The sequence below is a fragment of the Heterodontus francisci genome, chromosome 15 (genome assembly GCF_036365525.1).
Source record: "Heterodontus francisci isolate sHetFra1 chromosome 15, sHetFra1.hap1, whole genome shotgun sequence".
Taxonomy (NCBI): domain Eukaryota; kingdom Metazoa; phylum Chordata; class Chondrichthyes; order Heterodontiformes; family Heterodontidae; genus Heterodontus; species Heterodontus francisci.
The window spans coordinates 2482648-2501316 of record NC_090385.1 but is presented as its reverse complement, the minus strand read 5'-3'; the positions used below and the strand labels follow the sequence as shown (position 1 = coordinate 2501316).

Sequence of the window (18669 nt, the reverse complement as noted above, 5' to 3'; positions counted from 1 at the left end):
AAAATAGGCATTTAGTACGACTCGCTGTTTTCTGTCCTGAAGCCAGTATTTTATCCAATTGGACACCGACCCTGCTATTCCATGAGTGTCAATTTTGTTAACCAAACTTTTATGTGGTATTTTGTCAGATGCTTTCTTAAAATCCAAAAAGACAACATCCACCCCATTCCCTTCATCAACCTTCTCTGCTCCTTCATCAAAAAATTCAATTGCATTATTCAAACACTATCTTCTTTTCACAAATCCGTGCTGGCTCTCCTTAATTAGCTCAAACCTCTCCAAGTGCCTGTTGATCTTGTTCCCTGATTGTTTCTGAAACCTTATCCACCACTGATGTTAAACTGACCAGCCTGTAGTGCTAGGACTGTCCTTAGACCCTTTCTTGAATCTTTGATTTGTAACCAGAAATTTGTGAATTTGAGTCACAAAGTGTTTATCTCTCAGCTGCGCTTGTCTTTATTGGACGAGTTTTGCCCATTCTTGGCCACAGTGAAGCCAGATTAGACAATCTTGAGAGAGAGAGAATTAATAGTTAGTTTATCCCATTTGAATCATCCCTCGATCCAGCCAGTCAGAGGAACACCTTTCTTTCCCAGTGGGAGGAAGATATGTGCTGGGGAGTTCAAAAGTAAAAGGACAACTTGGAGTTAAGGAAAGGGAAGACATTTACAGCAATTTAAGTTATTAATGAATAATATATTGTGAATCACCTTATGAAGTCCAGAGGTGAGGCAGCATCCTCCCATTTATAAAGAAATTGCCCTAGTTCTTCCCTGACTAGATGCAGCTGCACAGAACAATTCAGATTACTTGTTAAAGGTGCAGATGATCTTCATCTCAAATCTGCATTGTCAGAGGATACAGCAGGATATAGATCGGTTGGAGACTTGGGCGGAGAAATGGCAGATGGAGTTTAATCTGGACAAATGTGAGGTAATGCATTTTGGAAGGTCTAATGCAGGTGGGAGGTATACAGTAAATGACAGAACCCTTAGGAGTATTGACAGGCAGAGAGATCTGGGCGTACAGGTCCACAGGTCACTGAAAGTGGCAACGCAGGTGGATAAGGTAGTCAAGAAGGCATACGGCATGCTTGCCTTCATCGGTCGGGGCATAGAGTATAAAAATTGGCAAGTCATGTTGCAGCTGTACAGAACCTTAGTTAGGCCACACTTAGAATATTGCGTGCAATTCTGGTCGCCACACTACCAGAAGGACGTGGAGGCTTTGGAGAGGGTACAGAGGAGGTTTACCAGGATGTTGCCTGGCCTGGAGGGCATTAGCTTTGAGGAGAGGTTGGAAAAACTCGGATTGTTTTCACTGGAACGACGGAGGTGGAGGGGTGACATGATAGAGGTTTACAAAGTTATGAGCAGCATGGACAGAGTGGATAGTCATAAGCTTTTTCCCAGGGTGGAAGAGTCAGTTACTAGGGGACATAGGTTTAAGGTGCGAAGGGCAAAGTTTAGAGGGGATGTGCGAGGCAAGTTTTTTACACAGAGGGTGGTGAGTGCCTGGAACTTGCTGCCAGGGGAGGTGGTGGAAGCAGATACGATAGCGACGTTTAAGAGACCTCTTGACAAATATATGAATAGGAAGGGAATAGAGGGATATGGGCCCCGGAAGTGCAGTAGGTGTTAGTTTAGGCAGGCATCAAGATCGGCGTAGGCTTGGAGGGCTGAATGGCCTGTTCCTGTGCTGTACTGTTCTTTGTTCTCTGGGACTCCATCCTTTGTCCTGCTCCTGTTGTTTATCAAGCTGCCATTCAAGGTCATCCAGAAGTGTAGGATTCACACACACGCTGACGACACCCAGCTCTACCCTTCTGAAGCCACTACATGCTCCTGGGCTGTTGTTATAGCTTGAGTGATAAGTCATGAATGAGTAATATCGTCCCATAGCAAATGGATACTATTCTGGTCAGTTTTCAACAGCACCTATGCAACTTTGGTATTGACTCCATCACCTTTCCTGGCTTCTCCTTGGAACAGAGAAGGCTGAGGGGAGATCTGATTGAAATGTACAAAATTTTGAGGGGCCTGGATAGAGTGGATGTGTAGGGTGTATTCACCTTAGCAGAGAGGTCAGTGATTAGGGGGCATAGATTTAAAGTGGTAGAAAAATTAGAGGGGAGATGAGGAAAAACTTTTTCACCCAGAGGGTGGTGTGGGTCTGGAACGCACTGCCTGAAAGGGTAGTAGAGGCAGAAACCCTCAACTCATTCAAAAGGAGTCTTGATATGCACCTCAAGTGCCGTAAGCTGCAGGGCTACGGACCAAATGCTGGAAGGTGGGATTAGAATAGGTAGATCGTTTTTCAGCCGGCACAGACACGATGGAGCAAGTGGCCTCTTTCTGTGCCTTAAACTTTCTATGATTCTCACTCAGGCTCAGCCAAGTGATCTGAAACCTCGATGCTGTCTTTCACTCTGTTTTTTAAGACTTACCTTCTTCTAGCTCACGTCCCTCTGCTGCTGATTCATGCCTTCCCACTTCTAACTTTACAACCATGAGCTAATTCATAATTCCACAGCCCGAGTCCTGTTCCCTGCCAGATTGACTCCAGTATCATTGTTCTCCTTTGCAAATCCCACAATCGCCTTGCCCCAACATGTTTGGGAAATCGTCCCCATCTGTACCTTGTAGCCCACACCCAGCAATCATTTGAGCTCATCAGTTCCAGCCCTCCCACCACCACCTCTGCTTACTGTCTATACTGTGCCCTTGCTTCTAACGCATCCTGGAATGTTTTTAATCATGTGAATTAATGATAGGATCTCCACTTCTGCACTTAAAATGGTGCTTCTTAAATGGTTCTAAGATTCATTGGTGTCACTGCTGTTGGTCTCTGCAAGTTGCACCCAGTTGAAAGAAAAATAATTGGCTCAACCAATGTGTTTTTTATAATGGAGTTGAGTAATTAGTGGACATCATAATTCAAAAAAAACCTGGTTGTTCATCCCTGTTCAGGCAGTATTATTTGGAGGATCCCAAGATCAATGCTTGTTAAATCAATAGGCACAATGTTGTTGAAATGTGGAACAGTTTGGACTTTAAACACTGCGCCCACTGAGGCCCACCCTATTCCACTTGGCAACTGCTATCATGCAATCCTGCTTCATGCTGGCACACTGCTTAGCCGAACAAAAATAAGGCTTCTGGGAATCAGTTGCCAATTGTGATGCCAACCAGGCAGTATTTCTAGTATGTATTCGGAAAGATGTTTTACTCATCAGTGTTCACTCAGCAACAACCACTTGCATTTGTGTAACGCTTTTAACATTGTGCTGCACAGAGGAGGATCTGTCATTCAGCAGAAGTAGGGGGAATGTTGTGCAAGTTGACAATGTATGCTGTGAAGAATCTTTTAAAGATATTAAAGAGAAATAATGAATCAGAGTGGTTTAGGGGAGAGTAGGCCTGAGAAGGTAGAAGGCTCTCCCACCAGCAATGAAGCAGAATGAGGGAGGGGGCAGATGCATAGTCATCTGAAGAGCAGAGGTCACAAGCTGGGACATGGAGTTGGAGCAGGTTAGAATGAGAGGGTGAGGGGGACTGTAAACCAGAAAATGGTTTTGGAATTCAGTGCATTGAGGGGCCATGAGGGGTTGTGTGGACAGGGTGATGGGCTTGCAGTATTGAAAATGCTCCAGAGACAAGTTAAAGTCTTCTGTATGCCAGGAATGAGAGTTGTAGACACAATCTTTTGCTTTGAGATTTGTTAGAGGAAATGGTACTCAGACAACACATAAGGCAATGAGAAGGCTACAGAGAATCTTATGTTAAAAATCTTGAGCTCAGAAGCAAGGTGGCCAACTCTTAGCCTTCCCTAACTACACGTTACAATATTCCGGTCATTGTACCCTCAGCCTCAGGCCATTACATCACTGATGTCCCATGGTTTACATCAGCATTCCAGAGACACCATGGCCTTATCTCATAAGCAGCCTGTCAAACTACATCTAGGAGAAAGGGTAATGGCAACTAAGACAGAGATTTATTTACCAGAAGGTCAGAACTACATACAGAACAAACAACTATCTTTAGACTCCAGCTTATATCAGCCACAAAGGGATCTGAGCTGCTTGGGACATGTTTTGTGCTGCTGTCTACTTCAGCGGGCATGGAGTTCCCAGGACAAGATGGAACCTAAACACCTATCTCTTAATGTAGCTTCTCTAATATGCAAGATAACCTGCATATAGTGGAAATTGAAGAGTTTGTTTTTGTAAGGCGAGGGGGCAGGGTCTGAATGTGAGTGTACAGATCAAGTGGAGAGGAGGTTTAGATGTGAGCGGTGTTGCAGACTGGAATTCGGTGGGATTGTGTGTGAATGGGGAATGGGATATGAAGTTCGGCTCAGAGTCAAACAGGACCATCATCTCATCTTGTTTCGACTCTGCTTTAAGAAACATTTACCTTGGATTACTCCCCTTGTTCAGTTCCTGTCATTATTAATCACCTTGTTTTTACTGTCATTGTTATTTATCTATTAATCTGCATTGTTTTTGTTAAATTATAATTTCTCTCTTGTTTAGGTGTGCCTGAACATTCCTTAACTCCACCTTTAAATTTGTCTGACTGCCCCCCTCCTTCCTCAGACTCTCAGGCTTCCACTGAAGATGGTTCTGGTTTGGAGCTATGATTCCTGCTTGCTGAATATTTATATTCACCTTTAATGTATTAATGTTGCAAGCTAACTTTTTAAAATCTGGATATAAAAGGGAAACTAATCTTAGGCACTACCAGCATGTAATACTTGCTTTTTCCCTGCAAATATTGGGTATGGATGCATGCACCTAGTTTATAAGAACAGGAATTGTAAAGTGATATTTTATCCTGAAAGTATCAAGTTATGCTAACACCTGTCTGATCTAATAATTTAATCGGGGGCTGGATAGTGATTTGGAGAGTTTTTAAGTTAACTGAAAGGTCAAACTGTGTTGATAAGCATTTATAAATCAAACTTAACCCCACAATCTTTGGCACTGCATAAATCTCATCTTTCCACTTTCATGGCCTAGGATGGTTTCTTGCTTATCTTGATATTTATTACACCAAACACTCATGAGAGAAGTACCTGGAACTGTGGAGCTCCTGGTCATAATACATAAATAAATTTAACTCCCTATTATGACTTGTTAAAGAATTAAATATGGTGACGTTACAATGCATTGAGGAGTGTCGTGTGTTAGGACACTTCCACCTCAGGCCCTGCTTTGAATTGAAGCCAAACTCCAATGCAGTCTTTCCCCTCAGTCAGATTCCTATTTAAATAAGTTTGAGCATTCTCCATCGGTTTCACGGGGAGGACAAAACCGAGCACAGTTTTGACCAGTTTAAGCTGGAGGTGGTGCAGACAATGGAAATTTTTCTCTTTTTGGAGTTGGGTTGGATTTCAAGAGGGCTTCACTCTGGAACTGGAGTGCGCTGTAATCTGGGTATACCCACTGCAGGCACTGGACGCTACACCTGCTTCACTGTCCAACACACCCTGAGCACAAAATTCGACACCACATTGGAACTTGACTATTGTGTTGTAATAAGCAGGATGTCATGATAGACAGGTTTGAGGCAAGTGGATATGACTGTGGGAATATTAATGGGAGTCATTGTAGGCAAATTGTAACAGTGATCTTTTAAACATTTCGTTGAAAGTCTTATTTTCCATTGAATTCTGTCATTTGATTTGAAGATTTTTAAACAAAAACTCCAGACCCAAACTAAGAATATTCTCTTTCTAATGCAACTCAATTTGTTAGTGGATAAATTAAATCTAAGTAAACTTCTTCAACCAATGTATACTTTCAGGATAAAATATATCTAAAATATGCATGCCATAAAGGGGTGTTTAAAATAGTTACCAATGCTGTATCTGGACTTGTGTCTCAATGATACTGAGTTTTATTTTCTTCCTGCAGCTGTAGACAAACATTCTACATCCACCGCAAACCTCATGAAACAGACGCAGCCAGAGATGAGCAAGCGTCTGTCTTCATCCTCAACAGCACTCCGAAACTCTCCTGACAAAGGTAAGTGGGCTGTTCCAGGATAACACAAATGCTGACATGCCAGTTGTGTCATAGTTTAACTTTAAAGTATTGTGTTGCTCTTCAGCAGATGGCCGTCCTGTAATTGAAGTGTGTGTCTTTACACTGGGCTACAGCGATAAAGAAGGGTAAATTGTAATCTCTTAAAGCTAGGGTGGCTATTTAAATCGGAATAAGTGATTGCAAATGACTGATCTGATTGCTTGGGTTGAACAGGCCACCGTTAAGGACTTGCATCTTGCCATCCGTCACTCGGTACACTGGTCTCCTCTGATTGGGTTCATGTAAATGGATGTGCTTGCCTCGCATCTGTGAAGACAGGCACTAAATGTAGTCAGCTTTTGAAGATGTTTTACAAGGGCACAAATCTCCAAAATGGTTTCCCCAGCCAGTACTGCAACAGGCTGTGCAAGTCAGTAATGATGGCTCCGCTACCTTAATCTCAGAGTATGAATCAGTCCCAATTTTCTCAGACCATTTTCTGAAAATGCCAGCTGCTGTGACGTTTGACTATTCTATATTGGCTCTCACTCGTAACAGGGAAAAGGTGATACACCACCCTCTGTCACATGGACTGTTGTATATCTTGAAATGAGGTGAATTCCCCTAATGGTACTGCGTGTGGTCTGAAATCACGGAAATGGTCAGCACAGTTCTGATGCTTTCAGCAAAATGGTCCAGTTGTCTGTTTCCTTGCTGCTGTTGTGTAGCGTTCTCTCCTCTCTTAAGCATTTCTGAATTACAGAAACTCGCAGCTGGAGAATATTTTCCTAGATGGCTTCAGATGTTCTTTACTGTAATTGGTTTCGTGCTTTCATAGAATGGTTACAGCACAGGAGGAGGCCATTCAGCCCATCGTGTCTATGCCGGCTGTCCGCAAAAGCAACTCATAGTCCTACTTTCCTGCCTTTTCCCCATAGCCCTGCAATTATTTTCTTTTCAGATAATTATCCAATTCCCTTTTGAAAGCCACACCACACTCTCAGGCAGTGCATTCCAGATCCTAACCACTTGCTGCATAAAGTTTTTCCTCATGTTGCCTTTGGTTCTTTTGCAAATCATCTTAAATCGGTGTCCTCTGGTTCTCAACCTCTCCACCAACGGGCACAGTTTCTCTCAATCTATTCTGTCAAGACCCCTCATGATTTTGAACATTTCGATCAAATCTCCTCTCAATCTTCTCTTCTCCAAGGAGAACAGACCCAGTTCTCCAATCTGTCCTCGTAACTGAAGTCCCTCATCCCTGGAACCATTCCTTTAAATCTTTTTTGCACCCTTTGTAATGCGTTCACATCTTCCTAACGTGTGCCCAGAATTGGGCAAAGTACTCCAGTTGAGGCTGAACCAGTGGTTTATAACAGTTCACCATATCTCCCTTACTTTTGTACTCTATGCCTCTGTTTATAAAGCCCAGGATCCCATATGCCTTATTAACCGCTTTCTGAACCTCCCCTGCCACCGTCAACGATTATTGCACATATACCCCAGGTCCCTCTGCTCCTGCACCCCCTTTAGAACTGTATCCTTTATTTTATATGCCTCTCCCCTTCCTATCAAAATGTATCAGTTCACACTTTTCTGCATGAAATCTCATCTGCCATAGGTCCACTCATTCCAATAGCCTGTCTATGACCTCTTGAAGTCTATCACTATCCTCTTCGCTGCTCACAATATTTCCAAGTTTTGCGTCATCTATAAAGTTTGAAATTGTAACCTGTACACCCAAGTCTAGGTCATTAATATAGATCAAGAAAAGGAGGAGTCCAAATACCAACCCCACTATAAACCTTCCTCCTGGCCAATATACAACCATTCACCACTGCTCTCTGTTTTATCACTAAGCTAGCTTCGTATCCATGCCTTTTATTCCATAGGCTTTAACTTTGCTGACAAACCTGTTATGTGGCGCTTTATCAAACACCTTTTTGGAAGTCTGCATGTACACCGCATCAACCACATTATCCTCATCAACCCTCTCTGTTACCTCATCAAAAAACTCAATAAAATGAGTTAACCACGATTCCCCCTTAACAAATCCGTCCCGACTTTCCTTAATTGATTCACATTTGTTCAAGTGACTGTTAATCTTGTCCTGGATTATCATCTCTAAAAGCTTTCCCACCACCGAGGTTAAACTGACTGGCCTGTAGTTGCTGGGTTTCTCCTCATACCCTTTTTTGAACAAGGATGTAATATTTGCAGTTCTCCACTCTGGCACCACTCCTGTATCTGAGGAGGATTGGAAGATTATGGTCAGTGCCTCCGCAATTTCCACCCTTACTTCCCTCAGTATCCTCGGATGCATCTGATCCAGTCCTGTTGGCTTATCAACTTTAAGTACAGACAGCCTTTCTAATACAAAAACAAGAAATGCTGGATTCACTCAGCAGGTCTGGCAGCATCTGTGGAAAGAGAAGCAGAGTTAACGTTTCGGGTCAGTGACAGCCTTTCTAATACTTTCTCTTTATCCATTTTTAGCCCATCCAGTCTCAATTACCTTCTCTTTCACTATAACTTTGGCAACATCTTCTTCCTTGGTAAAGACAGATGCAAAGTACTCATTTAGCACCTCAGCCTCTGCCTCCGTGCAATCCCAATAACTTTCTGTAGCAATCATCTGGTTATCTTGGGATAGACTCATTAATGTTAAGACTGCAGTATTCTCTGTTTGGACAAATCTTTATCATTTATAAAAGCTGTGTTTTTTAGGTGATTTCAGAATATGATTTATTTTGGATTGCAAGTCTGTAGCAAATAACAAGCTGAGGGACTTTGATTTGGGCATTGCATTTGAAGTAATAGCACAGGCTAACTGTGCTATGTATGAAAATATCAGTTCATAGTCTCACTTTTCTTGCTCTCATTGAACCAAATGTTGGAATTTTAACCAAACTGTTGTGTACCTCACCGCCTGCTTTGATTATCATATTGAATGTTCCTGCATGATTATTTAGGTGAAGGAATGTGGGTTGTCAAAGCACGGGGGTGCTGGGAGAGCTTTATTGATGAATCTGGAGAAAATTAGTAGTTGCATGACTGACCCTTAATAATAAAACTCGGCCACAATCATAGAATTACACACAATATACAGCACAGAAACAGGCCATTTGGCCCAACTAGTCTGTGCTGGAGTTTATACTCCACGAGTTTCCTCCCATTCCATCTACCTCATCTCAACCTTTCAGTAAATCTTTCCATTCCCCTTCTCTCATAGTACTCATCTAGTTTCCTTTTGAAAATATCCTAAAAATCAGTTTTGCTGTTGAAATTCCATGTAAAAAAAAAGCATATTTTATATACTATATTTACACCTTTTGATTTTAAGTATAACTTTACATCTGAACAACAATATGCTGTTGTCATCTTGTGTTTGCAATGTCCCAGTCTCCTGAGGATTTTCATCGTGGCTCCCCAGCCCTTCTGTAAAGAAATGAAAATACTGTAATCTCAGGATGAGGAGCATTAAAGTGTCTGATCACTTAGAGAGCCCAGCAAGACTTCAAAAATGAAATCCTGTTTGTGTACTAAACTTTGCATGGCTGAAAGTGAATGCTCCCTTTTATCTGTTTCATGAGAGATTTACATAACTGCGCTCAATTGCAGTTGCTATTTATCTTGCTCATTTTCGTGTTTTAAATGGTGGGGCTGAGTACTTTACACAGTCATGTAGCTGAACCTGATCGGAAAGACGAAAATATTAAACCATCCTCTCGATTAGCTGCACTGCCCCAGACCATGTTCTGAGAGCTGATCCAATTCCGTATCCTGGGACTGAACAAGCAAGTAGGCTCATCACCTAATTCCCTCTCACTCATCAGCCAGCTGACCACCTCCCTGACTGCATTTCACAACTTGCAGTAACTGCTGTGTAGGGTCCCAGCTGAAAAACAATCTGCTTTTTAAAAATGAGTGGGAGAAGTACTTCGTAATATTGCAGTTGCTTGTTATTCTGTTGCTTTAAAAAGCTGGCTGTGTTTCAACTGGTCTTGCATGGCAGCCGAGCTGATTTGGGAAGTGATCCCAGTTGGTTAATAGGGCTGAGGGAGGGCGTGCTGATTTTTGTTTAATCCCCCAACTTCGACTCCAAGAGCACTTCGAATTTAAATGGACTGAAACGTAGACGTTTCAATCCAGCATCTGTTTTACAGATGAAACACTATAAAAGGAAGTTGAGTTATATTCAGAGCCAGTTGCAAATGACCCAATTTCTGGTGACATCATTGAAAGGTTATGACAAAACTAAGGACCAATGAAGGCCATTTGAGTCAGCAAACGAATGTGTGAGACCAGCATTGCCCACCTCACCCAATAACTAAAGGACATTTGTTCCGTCTGACCAGCTCGACAATTCACTACCAGATACCTCAGTTGGTTTGCTGAGCATACAATCTAGACTATCACATCAATGCGGTACAGAAGGAGTGCTGCCCTGTCAAAGGGTGAGTACTGAGGGAGCGCTGCACTGATGGAGGTGCGGTACAGAGGGAGCACGACGCAGGCGGAGGGGCAGTGTTGAAGGAGCATGCATGGGGGGGTGGGGGAGTGATGTCTTTCGGATGAGTTGTTAAACCGAGGCGCTGTCTGCCCTCTTGGTGATAGATACAATCCCATGGCACTATGAGTGGCGGAGTTCCTCAATGTTCTGGCAATATTTATGCTTCAACCAACACACTAAAAAGCAGATTATTTGACCATGTATCTTGTGTCTGTATGTGTTTGAAAATTGACTGCTGTGTTTTTAATTCTTTCATGGGATGTGGGCGTCGCTGGCTATGCCAACATTTATTACCTATCCCTAAATGCCCTTGAGAAGGTGGTGGTGAGCTGTCTTCTTGAACCGCTGCAGTCCATCTGGTGTAGGTACACCCACAGTGCAGTTAGAAAGGGAGTTCCAGGTTTTTGACCCAGCGACAGTGAAGGAACAACGACAGTTCCAAGTCAGGATGATGTGTGAGTTGGAGGGAAACTTGCAGGTGTGGTGTTCCCATGCATCTGCTGCCCTTGTCCTTCTAGGTGGTAGAGGTTGCGGGTTCGGAAGGTGCTGTTGAAGGAAGTGTGGTGCGTTGCTGCAGTGCATCTTATGGATGGTACACACCCTATTGTTTGTCATTTATATAAACAACATAGATGACTATGTGGGGGGCAGGATCAGTAAGTTCACGGATGGCACAAAGATTGTCCGAGTGGTTAACAGTGAGGTTGAGTGTCTTGGGTTACAGGAAGATATAGACGGGATGGTCAAATGGGCAGAAAAGTGGCAACTGGAATTTAACCCTGAAAAGTGTGAGGTGATACACTTTGGAAGGAGTAATGTGAAACGGAAGTATTCAAGAATGGCCTGACACTGGGAAGTTCCGAGGAACAAAGGGACCTTGAAGTGTTTGTCCATAGATCTCTGAAGGCAGAAGGGCAGGTTAATAGGGTGGTGAAAAAGGCATATGGTACACCTGCCTTTATCAATCGAGGCATAGATTACAAAAGCAGGGAGGTCATGTTGGAGTTGTATAGAACTTTGGTAAGGCCACAGCTGGAGTACTGTGTGCAGTTCTGGTCGCCACATTATAGGAAGGATGTGATTGCATTGGAGGGGGTGCAGAGGCGATTCACCAGGATGTTGCCTGGGATGGAACATTTAAGCTATGAAGAGAGGTTGGATAGGCTTGGGTTGTTTTCGCTGGAGCAGAGAAGACTGAGGGGTGACCTGATCGAGGTGCACAAGATTATGAGGGGCATGGACAGGGTGGATAGGGAGCAGCTGTTCCCCTTAGTTGAAGGGTCAGTTACAAGGGGATGATAGTAGAATGAAGGGTAGGTAGTTAGTTTGATCTTAGAGTAGGTTAAAGGTTCGGCACAACATCGTGGGCCGAAGGGCCTGTACTGTGCTGTTTTGTTCTATGTTCTAAGGGGACACAAGTTTAAGGTGAGGGGCAGGAGGTTTAAGGGGGGTTTGAGGAAGAACTTTCTTACCCAGAGGGTGGTGATGGTCTGGAATGCACTGCGTGGGAGGTTGGTAGAGGCGGGTTGCCTCACATCCTTCAAAAAGTACCTGGATGAGCACTTGGCACGTCATAACATTCAAGACTATGGGCCAAGTGCTGGCAAATGGGAATAGGTAGACAGGTGAGGTGTCTTTAATGCATCGGTGCAGACTCGATGGGCCGAAGGGCCTCTTCTGCACTGTATTATTCTGTGATTCTGCTGCCACTGCATCGGTGGTAAAAGGAGAAAATGTTTAAGTTGGTGGATGGGCGGCCAGTCAAGTGGGTTGCTTTGTCCTGGATGGTGTCGAGCTTCTTGAGTGTTGTTGGAGCTGCACCCATCCAGGCAAGCGGAGAGTATTCCATCACACTCCTGACTTGTGCCTTGTAGATGTGGACAGGCTTTGGGGAGTCGGGAGGTGAGTTACTCGCCACAGGATTCCTAGCTTCTGGTCCAGTTCAGTTTCTGGTCACTGATAAACCCTCAGATATTGGTGGTTTGCCTATATTGCAATATTGAGTACACTTCAAAAGCAATTAATTGACAGTGAAGAGCACTGATACATTCTGAGGCCCTGACAGGCCCTAGATAAATGTACCTCGCCCTCCCCTTTCTCTCAAAGTCTGTCCAACATCCTCTTACAATTCCTTGTATTTATTTTCCTCTTGCTTCGCCACACATTTTCTGATAGTGAATTTCATTTGCTATCTCTCCATCCACTTTCCCAGTCTGTCTAGATCCATCTGTACCTGATCAGCCTACTCTGAATTGTTCCTGCTTTCCCCATTCCTGGTTTCATTGTCAAAATTTGATCCTTCTGTCCCTACCATTGATTCAGAAGTGGAGATAGTGAATGAGAGCGGTCCCAAGCCCTGATCCTTGCACAAGACCTCCAGTTACCACCTGCCACACAGAACTGCCTCCCTCTCTCATATGATGCAACCAGTTACCAAACAACTTCAATCACAGTATTTTCACTTCAGGTGCCCAGCAAAAAACGATTGAACAATCTTGATGAGAAAGAAGCTGCATTTCTGTAGCACCTGCCTTGTCCTCAGGACATCCCAGAACGCTTCACAGCAAATAAAGTACTTTTGAGGTGTAGTCATTTTTATAATGTAGGAAATGTAGCCGGCAGTTTATGCAGAACAAGCTCCCAAACACAGTAATGTAATAATTGGCCAATAAAACTGTTTGGAGTTGGTTGAGGGAAAAATATTTGCCCGGACAACAGGGAGAACTCCCCTGCTCCTCTTCAAATAGTGCCATGATCTTTTGCATCCCTTGAAAGAGCAGATAAGGCCTCAGTTTAGCATCTCATCCAAAAGATGAACCGCCCGACAGTGCAGCGCTCCCACAGTACTGACCCTCCAACAGGGCAGCGCTCCCTCGGTGCTGCCCCTCAGACCTTGCAGTGCTCCCTCGGTGCTGCCCCTCAGACCTTGCAACGCTCCCACAGTGCTGCCCCTCAGACCTTGCAGTGCTCCCTCGGTGCTGCCCCTCAGACCTTGCAGTGCTCCCTCAGTGCTACACTGGTAATGCCAGCCTAGATTTTGTGCTGAAGTTTCTGCAGTGAGGCTTGAACCCATGACCTGGTGACTGACACTGGAGAATACTACCCACTGAACAACATGCTTTTTTTGATAACATCTGAGTCTCTGTCGACACTAGTGAAATGGGATGCCATGTGTTTAAAGTTTAGTTCTGTAGCAGAATTGTTAGTTAATCCCGAGGTTGTGTTACAGAGCAATGCATTCGCTAATCAATTACCGCCACCCTTTTAACAGAAATTGCACTTGATTTTTAGGTTCATCTTTGAAGAACAGAAGTGCTTCATTAAACAGATTGAGTAGTAAAACCTCTCAGCCACCACAGAAAGCATCTCAGGTGGAACAAGCAGGTGCAGGAAACGGTTTCTAGCACTTGTATCGTGCTATTTCATGTAATGTTAACTTTCATTTAAGAAAAATCAGACTGCCTTGCAGTTGATTTCTATAGCAGATAGTTGTCAGTCGTGTTTTTAAGTGTGCTTTCAATCTAAAGACTGATATTAAATGAAAATGTAGTAGTTTTGAAATTTTGAATGTGAGCTGAAAAGGTTTGAGGGCGATCTTTGTTGATTAGGATGTTGTGGGAGTAATGGACAATGCCCTTGATTCTTAGGCACAGTGGAAAAGAAGAGAAGTTCTTCGTTGAATAGATTGGCTAGTAATCCTCGTTCATCTACTCCTCAATCAGACAAGAAGGAAGATCTGCAAGGTGGCTGACAATTTGCATCAGACTTTTCCTTTGTTATATGCCGTAAATGTGAAATGAATATTAAAAGTATTTAATTTGACTGTATAAATCTAATTACCCTGGTTTGTAATGTGATGTGTCTCTAATTTGCACCAGCTGAAGCACAGAAAACCCTCGCTGATTTGATTCTCTTCATTTCTCCTCATTGGGGAAACAACCTGAAAATTGATTTTCGATTTTCCGATTGTTTTTGTTGACAGTATTGAAGGACCTATGTCGACAACATGAAGTTCAATCTGTCTAGCTCATGGCTTTTTCTGTGCATTTTAACCATGCAAGTGTAAACCTGTTTCACTCTGATTGTAATTAACCTCAAGTTTGGAAATCTTTTCAACTGTGAAGTCTGCTTGCTGGTCTAACTGATTCGACATTAAATGTTGACTTCACTCACAGAACGTTCTAAACTACTTTGGAACAGAAAGCTGCCCCTAATCTCTCAATATTTTTCCTTCCTTAGGCTTGCACTGGACAGTGTACCTCTAATGTAACTTCCAGTTTCTTAATACAGACCTGGTTATACAGATAGCTGCTGCTGTCCTCTGACTGTTAGGCCACTTGAGCAGAGTAGGCTGTGGCAGCATTATTTTTACTGTAGGTCGTCTCCTGAATTCTGGCCGTTGGAGTTAAGGTCATACCTTCACACACTAGCAAGCAGGTTGCCATCTCCCCACAACTAGTGGCGCATGGGCTAAATTGTGGCGAGTCGAAGAGACTTAGTAGTTGGCGGGAAAAAAGACAGAGGCGCAAGGGGAGAGCCAACTGTGCAACAGCCCCAACAAACAAATTTCTCTGCAGCACCTGTGGAAGAGCCTGTCACTCCAGAATTGGCCTTTATAGCCACTCCAGGCGCTGCTTCACAAACCACTGACCACCTCCAGGCGCGTATCCATTGTCTCTCGAGATAAGGAGGCCCAAAAGAAAGAAAAGAACACCACATCAAGCATGCAGTGTTTCTACTGACACAAGCACTGAGCTTTTCAGTGTTCTGGTTGAACACACCTTGCTTCCTTGAAGCTTGCAGACCTGTGTTTATATTTGTTAATGACCAGGAGTATATTTTGGGAACGCACCTTGCCTGCATTATTACCACTTGATTAATGTTTGCTCCCAGTTATCTAATTGTTTGGGATAATGAAGATTTTGTTTTTAAACCTGCCTTTCTTGGTTTTGTTTTTCATAAGTATTCACTAACCTAACTAACATGCTTTTGTCATGATTTATGTTTTAACCTTTCTTTCTCCACACCCACCCCACCTCCCCACCCCAGTTAAACCATGCTGATTCCCTTTTTGATTTATTCCTGTCCCTCAGCTCGGCGTTCCCAGAACAGTCCCCTGGAGAGTAATATAATCAGCCGTCTCCTGACCCCCACACAGTCCTCTTTAGCTAGGAGCAAGAGTGCTGCTGCTTTATCAGAAGCTGGACAAAGTTCTGCAGGTAATTCTCTTCCACCAAAGACAACATGTCTAACATCCCAAGCTTTTTCTGAACATGACTGTGTCTAGCTCTTTATCTGCACACTGACCTTGTGTGCACATTAGTTGTTGGCTGCTATCTACTCTCTGCTGATGTGGCAAAGTATACTTAGCAGGCTTTAGGACCGTTGAAGCTCCTGCTGGCTCAGAGGCATTAGCTCAAGCCAGACTGTTTAGTGCAGTGCAAGTGAACTTCATCAGTTCTCAGCCCTGTCACCAGGAATAGTACCTCCCAGAGCCAGAGAATATCCCACCTTGGGCTGGGTGGAGGGCAGTGGGCAACTCAGGCTGGTGGTGGGAGGGAATGAGGAATGTGGACTGATGGGGGGCTGATGAGGATTGGGGGGCTGATGGGGGAGGGGATGAGGATGGGGGCTGATGGGGGAGGGGTGCGGATGGTGTTGGAGCTGCTACAGGCTCACTTTCACTCAGCTGACTGTAGTGCAATGTACTCTGTGGGATACTGAATGGAGGGGAATGTCTTTTTGGATGGTGAGAAAGGAAGTAAAGACATTTGATCAATCATGAAGTTGAAATCCTTTCCCACTGAATGAATGTTTTTTAAAAATTTCTCCCAGCTGCTCCATTTTCCAGGCCAAGCATAGTCTGTCATTCCTCAGATTGTAATAGTTCAAAAGACCATTTTTGAGACACTGGGCACAGCTCAGAAAAGGATATCAGAATATTAAAGATTAGGATCCGAGATATAATCTGAAAATACTGAGGATTGCAACATCTATAAGAGTGATTACATAAAGTTTCACGTTTGGCCCTGCCTCAGAATGTTAATCCTGCCTTTTCCCTGTTACAGATGCTGACTGACCTGCTGTGTATTTCCTGCATTCTCTTTTAATTTCATATTTCCAGTATTTGCAGTTTTTTTGTTTATTAGAATTGTTAGTTATGTAGTTGATATGAAAATGGGAGAGAAAAACAGCAACATGTTTTTGAAATGTAACATTGTGCTTTGTGTTTGTTTGTGTAGTTTAGTACAAATCTCACAGTAACAAAGCTTCCTGACATGTTTGATTCTAGTGTGTTTTAAGCAGCACATTACATGAGCTCAAACCTTGAATAACTGACCAACCCAAAGAGGCTGTGGTTCCTCTGTTTTTGTCAGGTATAAGGGTCAAATAGCTACTTAAATTACAAATTTTAAAGCACAAAGCATTTTGTTGCATCACTGATCTGGCCGTTTCTTCTCCTCTTGCCCATTTTTCTCTCTCTTGCCTTTCTTATTTTCAGATCAGACAAGGAGAGAGATCAAGTTAATCTAATACATCTGTTCTAACCTTTTATGTTTTTTTAAATCTAACCTCAGTATTTTGTTGAAATGATTTCTTCCTCCTGGCCACCTATCGTCTATTTAAAAGGAAGGAGCAACTTCTTAACCCCAGGCTTTCTTTATATGAAGACCAGAGCCCAACAATTGATGCATTCTCATCATGCAGGTCATTCAGAAACACATCAGACCTCAGAGCCACTCCAGCTGTGTGTCTTTCAGACTCCCACCTGGGTCCCCATCACTGCCCCCCGCCCCACCCCCACTCCACTGTCTCCCAGTAAATTAATCCTCCACAAGGTAACGGTTACTAAGCTGAGAACATTGTGAATTGTTCCTTTCAAATACAAGAGTTTTACTGCAGAAAACTTAATATTAGCAGAAATATTCCATTAAAACCATGAGCAGCTAGTGTGTTTTGAATGCTAGTAATCACTCTTACTACAGCGAACAACGTCAATATTAGAAATTAAAACAGAAGATGCTGGAAATACTCAGCAGGTCAGGCAGCATCTGTAGAGGGAGAGAGAAACTGAGTTAATGTTACAGATAAATGATCCATCGTCAGAACAAAAGTCTGACAAAAGGTCATTGAACTGTTAACTGTTTCTCTCTCCACAGATGCTGCCAGACCCGCTGAGTATTTCCAGCACTTTCTGTTTTAATTTCAAGATTTCCAGCATCAGAAATATTTTGCTTTTGAACCTCAGTATTGAGTCATTCTTTAGCATTTATCCAGTTTAATATGGATTTTGAACTCTGAATGTAGTTACGAATTTGGAAAAATAGTTTGTTGCAAGAAATGTAATTTTACTTAGTAGCAATGTGTTCCCCTGGTGATTTGACTATTCTGGGTTCTAGTCTAGGTAGGCCAAAAGAGGTGTAGCTATTGGAGGATTAGAGAAAATATGAAAAGAAAATACAGCATCTTTGGTTGAAAATAGGGGTCATTTCAAATACAGGTTTATTTTAGTGTTCTGACAAATACTTTCAGATGTTTTTTGATCAGCTGCTTATTTAATTTTCACTGATCTGAAATCTCTTCATTTGCTGCTTTTACCATCAACAGCCTATTTTGTAAGTCCTGTGTTTTGGTTTGGAATTTTTTAATCATTGTACAGACCTGGCAACCGAATGTTCAACCTAACTGGAGCATCACCATGTCTGCTGCATGGAGCCCACTGCTTCTTCCACTGCTCCTTTATGTACTTCTAACAGTTTAACTTCTTACAAAATGTATGTTCTTTTTTTGGGTTGAAGCTTGGTATATAGATATCTTTATCGGACTATCCATAGCTGCACTAAAGATTGCATTTTAATGGAAACACAAATAGCAGCAGTACATGAATGCATGCTGTCGGCTGGTAGCTTCAATAATCATTCATATGTTGTGAAATCACTGCTGTGTTATGTTTCTCACTGGATTATGGTGTTGTCCTGTGGATTACTGCTTAAATAACTTGCTGTTTCCAGATGGTGCAAATAATTTTAGCAAATGAATGTCAATTCTGTTAATTACATTTTTTATTTAATGTTTCTTCACCTTAATTACTAACCATAGCATGGTGATGGTGTCTTGATAATCA

The 18669-nt window shown here is 42.8% G+C and overlaps 1 protein-coding gene across 7 annotated transcripts in view; it reads left to right on the top strand.

Annotated features, from left to right (window-relative positions):
• map7d3 (MAP7 domain containing 3) overlaps positions 1-18669 on the top strand; it is a 151452-nt gene that overhangs the window by 64284 nt on the left and 68499 nt on the right. For 3 of the 7 annotated variants that reach the window (XR_010976416.1, XM_068047071.1, XM_068047070.1), the window contains exons 6-10: positions 4538-4630; positions 5921-6031; positions 13836-13928; positions 14192-14287; positions 15638-15763. Coding sequence is in view for 6 of the 7 variants with exons in the window: in XM_068047071.1 (XP_067903172.1) it covers positions 4538-4630; positions 5921-6031; positions 13836-13928; positions 14192-14287; positions 15638-15763 (519 nt within the window). In the remaining variant the exon portion in view is untranslated. The remainder of the gene's footprint in view (positions 1-4537; positions 4631-5920; positions 6032-13835; positions 13929-14191; positions 14288-15637; positions 15764-18669) is intronic. The other 4 variants (XM_068047076.1, XM_068047075.1, XM_068047073.1 and 1 more) reach the window with 3 other exon arrangements.